This window comes from Plecotus auritus, assembly GCF_963455305.1.
Source record: "Plecotus auritus genome assembly, chromosome: 5".
NCBI classification, from domain to species: Eukaryota; Metazoa; Chordata; class Mammalia; order Chiroptera; family Vespertilionidae; genus Plecotus; species Plecotus auritus.
Window position 1 is genome coordinate 182,771,616 of NC_137776.1, and position 7,639 is coordinate 182,779,254.

The 7,639-nt window shown below is 59.1% G+C and overlaps 1 protein-coding gene across 7 annotated transcripts in view; it reads left to right on the plus strand.

The window, feature by feature from the left end:
• Nucleotides 1-7,169, plus strand: part of PRRC2B (proline rich coiled-coil 2B) — an 80,577-nt gene extending 73,408 nt beyond the window's left edge. For 4 of the 7 annotated variants that reach the window (XM_080670324.1, XM_080670325.1, XM_080670326.1 and 1 more), the window contains exons 31-32: nt 2,071-2,152; nt 3,285-7,169. In XM_080670324.1, coding sequence (XP_080526450.1) covers nt 2,071-2,152; nt 3,285-3,419 — 217 coding nt within the window. In that variant the 3' untranslated portion in view covers nt 3,420-7,169. The remainder of the gene's footprint in view (nt 1-2,070; nt 2,153-3,284) is intronic. The other 3 variants (XM_080670328.1, XM_080670329.1, XM_080670330.1) reach the window with 1 other exon arrangement.
• The last annotated feature ends 470 nt before the right edge of the window (nt 7,170-7,639 follow it).

The following is a 7,639-nucleotide window of genomic DNA, read 5'->3' on the forward strand; positions in this document are numbered from 1 at the left end:
GGGCCAGGGCACCGAGGCCCATCCCCTCGGAAGCCCGCGTGTCACCATGACGTTTCAGTCATCACTGGGAACTCAGGAGTCGGGAGCTGGCTTTGTCGTTAGCCCTCATCTCGTGCTCTGCACTGGGAGAGCTTGCCGGGAGCGCGGGGAAAGGAGCAGCTGAGGTCAGTGTCGGCTGACCCCCGCTGCGCACAGCTTTCTCGCCAGCTTTCAGAACAGGAGTCAGTGCCACGCAGGCACAGCCCTGGGCGGAGGGGCTCCCTCCCCAGGACCTGGTGCTGCTGGGCCGTGGGCCCTGGCTACCCAGGCGAGCTGCACCTTTTTGCTTCCTCTCCACCCGTCTCTGCCTCCACACCAGCCCCAGGGCCCTGAGCTGGATCAGAGCTGGCCCTGTATGGACTGTCTGGTTCAATGACTCGTGTTGAGAAGGCAGCAAAGCTCTGGCTCTGCCAACTTCCCCACCCCAGGGAGCGCGTGTAGAGTTGGGAAGGCAGCATGACCGGCTTCGGGCCCAGGGTCAGTGCAGTCGACTCTTGTGATGCGCGGGGGACGCCTGGAAACGGTCCTGTTGGTAAATGAGTCAGACAGACGTGCCGCTGGCAGTGCCCGGGGAGAGGTCAGCGGAGGGGGCCTGCCAGTCAGATCTTCTGGCCAGGCATCTGCCCGCTGCTCCTGGAGTGCGAGGCCTCGGCTTCGGCCCCTGCCGCTCCCTCCCATCCTTCCAACAGCATTTCCAGAGAGAGGGATTTTTGTGACTTTTCCCCCATTTCATCTTTTCTATTCTTGTTTTCACTCCCTTGGCTTCACTTATTTTTGTTAGTTCGCTTTATTGTCCGATCACGTTTTTCACGTGGGCCGACACAGCAGGACCGTTAGAAAGCCACGTGTGGGCAGCAGCGCAGAGCCAGGTGCATGTGGAGGGAGGGGGGAGGGGCCTGGGGTGTGCAGGTGATGCAGTCTCCCCGCAGCCACGGCAGCGCCCAGCTGCCGCCCTTCCTGGGCAAACCCAGGAAACGGACCCTCCCCCAGCGCGAGCCGCGTGTGCCCCGTGTGGGAGTGGCGGCACTGCCCTCCGCCCAGAAAATAGAATCCTGAGCGAAGGAGCCTTTGTCGTGTAGGTGTTTCCATTGGGGCTGGGAGCGTGGTATGTTTTTATAGAGAAGTACTTCCCACTTTCTCTGGAAACGACTTCTGAAGGTGTCCTGCCACACGGGCTCCCCGCTCCGGCCCTTGGGGGGTGCTGTGTGCAGGACGGCTCTTCGGGAGCCTGCTCCCGGGCACAGCCCGCCGTCGGAGTCCTGGTGAGCTCTGCACACAGTGCCTCGCATACTTTTACCATGAAGTCACTTTTTCACTTGGCACCTAATTACCCTTCCTGGAAACTGGTTGTCTGGGCAACGGAACACACTAGAAAGGCGCTCTACAGTATCGTTCCTTTTGGTCTCGCCATCCCACCAACCTCCACCCCCACCCGAAGAAAGGGAGGCTAGAACAATACTGGGCAAGCCCTAACTGGTGTGGCTCAGTGGGTAGACCGTCGACCTGCGGACTGAAAGGTCCCAGGTTCGATTCCGGTCAAGGGCACATACCTTGGTTGCGGGCACATCACCAGTAGGAGGTGTGCAGGAGGCAGCTGATCCATGTTTCTCTCTCATTGATGTTTCTAACTCTCTCTCCTCCCTTCCTCTCTGTAAAAAAATCAATAAAATACATTTTAAAAAAAAAATAAAAAAAAATACTGGGCATAATTCTTAGGTTTAGAGACCTTTTATCTGGCCATAGCGTCACGTTGGTCCAGACCCTCCAAGCCCTGAGAGACTGTTGCTCCTCCTGCCCGTCCATCTGTCTGGTCAGTGTCTGTCCGCAGTGGCCACCTCGGTCTCTACCCCTGGGTGCATCTCCCTGAGCTGCGTTGGAGGACCCAGGGCGACTGACCCCCTTCCTCTGAGCTTGGCTGCCTGCGGTCTGTCTGCCTCCCCGGGAGGTCTGTGAGCCGAGCCAGGGCCGCGCGCCGGGCCTGACGCCCTCCTGTGGTGACGTGTGTGTTCTCCCCCGCCTTTGGTTTTTCAGGCCTAGCTCTGCTAGCCCCAGTGGGAAGCCCTCTGGATCAGCAGTTAACATGGGCTCTGTGCAGGGACACTACGCTCACCAGGTAGAAGATGGCTTTCCAGACCTCCAGCCCCGACGCTTAGGCCCGTCTCCAAGCGCCAAAAGAGAAGGGACTGTCCACCCCGTTTGCATGCTCCTCTTATAAAGAGAGGTGTGCCCTAGCGCTTAGAGCATGGCGCCAGGGGTCGAGTCCTTCTGGCGAAGGCATTGCTCCTCCTGACGGGCGTCTGGATCCTTCCTTGTCCTGCAGAGAAGGGAGGATGCGGAGTCCCCGGAGAGGTGACGCCAGCAGGTGGACTAGCCTCCTAGCGATTCGGGCTGTGAAGGTGCTGGGACTGGGTTAGGTCTGTGGGTCAGCGCTAGCAGTCGGGCGTGCGCGTGAGCGTGCACATGTAGCCCTAGTAAGTGCTATGTCTCGTCTGTCCTGGCTGGGAGGGACCGCGATGGCGTGGCATTTCCTGGCCATGGGGCACTGTTCTCACTGCTGCTCTCGAGCATGACGGCCTCCGGGGCTCGGACGTGGCAGCGCAGGCTTCTAAGTAAAGCAGCTCCTGGCTGGTGGAGGCGGAGGACTGGCCACTCATTTCACTTCTCCTGGCGTGGCTCCCTGGAGGGCCGCTCCTGGAGTTGCTTGGATTGAGCTGATGGTCATGGTGTGGGGCAGGTGGAGGCCGGTCACTCTGGTGCACACTGCTCAGTGCTGACCTGAGAGTAGGGAGACCCTGATGTGAACCTGGAGGTCAGACTCGGTCCTGGGGATAGGCTCTTGAAGGTCCGGCAGACCCACGCCTGCCTGAGGCCCCACCCCTCTGCAGACAGGCGGGTCTCTGCAGGGGCTTTGTCCCTGGGGGCACGGGGGTGGGGGCACTGATTGGAGGAGGTTCTTCAGTCGGCCTTAGATGTGTGGCCCTGCGGAGGCCTGCGGGCATCGCAGAACGCTCCCCGAGGACCCCGCTCTTCCCGCCTCCGAATCGCCGCACTCAGCACCTGCGGGAGGGGACAGCAGCGCCACCCGTGTCCTTCCTAGGACAGTTGCTTCTAGTCTGTCCTCCACCAAAGGATGGACTCCTTAGGGTAGCTCTTCTCTGTGGGGCTCAGGAGCAGGAAGGGGGGGCTGTAGCCGCCGACGGCTGCTGTGTGAGGGTAACTGCTTTGTCCCGTTCATCTGTCCAAAGGCAAAACCACGAGTGGATGAGAAACCCGGCCTGGGAGCCGTGACGCTGCAGGAGGCCCCCTTGGCCGCCTCGCAGATGAAGCGCACAGGAGCCATCAAGCCTCGGGCGGTGAAAGTGGAGGAGAGCAAGGCCTGAGGTGCTGGCCTGGCCGCCTCGCCGTGGGCAGAGCCGCCCCTCCGTCCAACCGCCTGGCCGGCTGGCAGATCCTCTCTCCACTCCCGACAGCTCCGACGTCCAACCAGCTTGCACCGTGGATATGTGGCGTTGACCTGCTTGCTTTCACACGAAACAGCAAACAACCCCTTCCCGTCTCCTTTCCGCCCGCCCGGCCCGGCCGTGAGGATCCAGCCGCACAGTGAGGGCGGGGGCCGCCCCCTCGGGCAGCTCCTCGGCTGGCGCTGAGCTTCCCCTCCCGTCCCGCACGTGGTGTGGCAGCAGGTCCTTCCTTTGGAGCTTTCTGTTTTAAAAAGCAGCTAAAGCAGGCCAGGTTTTTACAGAGAAAGGAAAACAAAACGGCGATGTCTGTCTGTGTAGCTGAACCTCTCTGTCTCGCCAGTCGCCCTGACCCCTTGTCCAGTAGTGGCGTCCCCGCTCCTGTTTAGCTCCAGACATCACTGCGAGACTCCCGCCCGCTCTTCGGTGGTTAGCCTCTGAGGTCACACAAGGCGCCGCACGAGCACCCCGGTGTCCGGCTGCGCCCCAGGAGCCCACGGGCGGCCCAGTGAGCTGGGTTTTACGTGGGGGTTTCTGTCCCGGAGCCTAAAGCCAGTGGACGTGCTGGCCCCTGGCCCTGAGGTGAAGCGTGGAGACACAGTCACTGGTGTATCCCAGGTTGGCCTGACGTGTGAACAGGCAGCAGCCCCCGCCCCCCAACTCCCGTGTCTGCTTGAGGGCTCTGGCACCCAGGGCTGCTGTTTCACTCACCCTCCCTTTCCGGAAGCCTTCTCCACTTTCCTCGCCTTCCTCCCGGCCCCTCCTCCCCCGGCAGCGCAGGGCTCCCTGCTCCTCCTCGCCTAGCAGACGGCCCAGGTGGTGGGACAAGGCTCTGAGCTGACCGGTGAGGTCGGCCTTTCCAGCCGCGGGCCGGTCCAAGGGGAGGCTGTGTTGCAGGGCTGACCGTGGTTCTGAGACAGCCTGGGCAGCCACCCAAGTCTGCAGAGCTGCCTCCAGCCGAAGGTTCACAGGAGCCATTTCACGCCGAGCCGGGATCACCCAGACCCTGGTCCGAGGAGAGGGAGGGGAACGCTTAGGCTTTGCACACGCCCTTCAGGGAACTGAGCAGCGCCTACAGAGGGGGCACAGCCACTGGTTCCAGGGAACCTGGCTCAGCAGAGCGGAAGGTGGCGAGGTGCCACCCGGTGCCCCTGCAGGTGTGTGCTGGCTGCTGAGCTGTTCCTCAGCTCTGTCCCGTGTAGGGAGAGGGCCCTTGGGCTGCTGAAGTGGCTCGTCCGTGATGGCTGCTTTAAAGCCAGGACAGCCGCCTGGCAGAGCTCCCGTCTTGCGCCTACTGGGCCAGTTTCCTCGGACGATGCTTTATTGCTCGTGTGGTAGCTTTCCGCACCCCTTGTCTCCATCCTCAGACCTCACTTTCTGCTGGCTTCTCTCTCTCCTTCATCTCCCGAATCTTTACTCTGGAGTCCTGTCCTCACTCCTGCCCATGTGCTCATCTGCTCTACCCCCGCCCCCCCCCACGAGAGCTGCTGCCTCCACTCCCCGCTGCCTCTAGCACCCCGCTGCCCTGCAGGAGCCACAGGCTCACTGCTGCCTGAACACCTGGAAACCTGCCCAGCCCCGCCCACCTGATTCTGGGGTCCACTGCTTGTCTCAAGCAAAAAGGGTTTTCTCATTGCGAAATCCCACAGAACAGCCCTGGCTGCTGTTACGGACTCAAGGTGTGCCCCCCTGGTGATCCCGACAGAGTGACAGTGCTTGTGTTTGAGGAAAAATAAAAACAAGGGGTCACCTGCTCTCCAGCCCTTTTCTCTGCCCTGTATTTTCTACTCCCCCCGACCCCCCAATAAAACAGAAAACACTAGAATTTATTTATATGTATCGTCGTAGGTCTAGGTGAAGGAGGCAATGTCCACTGCTCTATTTATAGATACGTCTGACTGACCTGTGCAGGGAGGCCAGGAGCTGCATGTGACCTTCAGTGCTTTCTCCACCTCGTGTGCCCAGCTGCGGGCGCTTCCCACCGAGACATTTCCAGCTGGACTCGGGCAGAGGGTAGGCCCGGGCCTGCCGGCACCCATCCCTTCCTTGGTCTGATTAAATGCAGTCTTTGCTGCAGAGATATTTTAAGGTGCAATCTCTTCCTTTCACGTGGTTTTAGAGCTAAGCTCAAGGTAGTAGGACTTTGGGTCTTATTTTGGTTTCAAACCCCCCTCTTTAGAGCGCATATCCACGCAGAGGCCTCGGCCAGGGTGTTTTGGGGCCTTTGGTGGGAACAGGTGAAAACCCACACTTATTAACCTTTTCTGCTGCTGAGATGGGGGTGGTGTCCACGCCCTCATGCGCCTTTGCCTGCTGGTCACCCTTCTGATGCTGGCAGCTCTGCCCTGGCTGTGGATGGTGCAGCCCGCCGCTCGGCACCAGGAGCCCTGATGTAGCATCTGTCCAGCGTCAACTGCCCAGTGGAGGGAAATCCCAGCGTGTGGGGTCGCGTGTCTGAGAGGCGGCGTCCACCCAGCCAAGATTTCTCTGCCAGCTGTTCGGTCTGGTTTTCTTCACCCCCTTCTGTCCACACTATTGTTTGCAAACTTGGAATTCATACACTTCTGGCTCTCCGTTCCTTAAGGGGAAAAACAGGATGACGGACACATTTCAGAAAAATCGGTTTGCCCACTTTCAAAGCTGGGTCATTCCAGCCACTTCTCAGAATACTGAGCATCTTGTTACACACCGGCGCCCGCGCTCCAGGGGGCCCTCGCCCTCCTGCCTTCCGGACCTGCCTCCTGGATGGTTGGTGAGATTTGTGACTGATGCTCAGAGCCGAGGAGGAAGGGCGTGCATGTGCGAGGTCGTGGGGCCAACGGTACAGCTCCTGCCCACTGGCCGCTCCCCTCCACCAAGTAGCTGCGCGTTGCCTCTCACCTGGACGTGTCCCTCTCACCTGCACAGCACACCTGGGTAGGAAGGTCGTTGGAAGTGGCCTTTGACAACCAGGATACTCGAGTGCGTGCTTTGTCGTGCTCTGTAATGAGCGGGACGTGCAGACTTCAGAAAGCCAGCCCTTGCGGTTTAAAGGCCTCCTTGACAGACCACCCAGGACAGGAACGCTCAGCGTTGGGGTCAGACAGTTTGTCCCCCACCAAGCTCTCCACTCAGACCACCAGCGCGTTTGGCTAGTGACCTTCCAGGCGCATCCGACCCGCCGTTCAGTCCTCCCCATCCCCCACCCCCCGGGTTGGGTGGCCTCCATCGCCTCCCCTTCTAGGTTGGGTGGCCTCCAGGGTGGTAGGAGTGTCCCCAGGGCCCTGTCTTCAGCATGTTACACAGCCTCCCAGGGGACACTGGACTGCAAGCTTCGGACCTCTCGCCTCGCATAGTGAAAAGGGTTTGGGGTTTTTTGTCCTTGAGAGGGTTTTTGTTTCCTTTTATTTTGGCCTTTCCTCTCTTTGTCTTTTCACATAGACAGATATTTGAAAGGGCAGACGATGGCTAAAGGTGTGATGTGCAGCTTGTTCATACATTATTTGGGGGAAGCTTTTGCCTGGGATGGGAAATGGAATCATGGGTTCACCAGGCCGTGGTGGCACTCACCCCTTGCCCTTTCCCTCCAGTCCAGTACCTATTGTTTCTCCTTTCAAATATGTGATTGTACTAACTCTTTCCATATGAAAGAATTCTCCTTATTTAAATAAAAAAAAAGTTTAAAAAAAATAACACCCTGAAGCTGGACATGCTTTCTCCGGCTGTGTCCCTGGGTTTTCTGTGGTTTTCCTTCGAGAGCACATGCTGATGAGTGACTTGACCGAGATGCCTTAGACCAGTGGTCGGCAATCTCCTTAGGCAACAGAGACAAATATCAACAGGACAACGATTGGAATTTCTTTTGAGAGCCACATTTTTTTAACTTAAACTTCTTCTAACGCCACTTCTTCAAAATAGACTTGCCCAAGCCGTGGTATTTTGTGGAAGAGCCACACTCAAGGGGCCAAAGAGCCGCATGTGGCTCGCGAGCCGCCGTTTGCCGACCACGGACTGAAACCTGTGGGTAAGGTGCATTTTCCAAGTGTGTCAGCAGTAGCAGTCCCCACGATGGTGATGGGGTGTGCATGACATCTGCCTGCCCTCGCCCCGCCCCTTGTCCCGGGAGAGGTGGGTGGTCAGAGGCGTCTGCTCTGCTGCTGTTG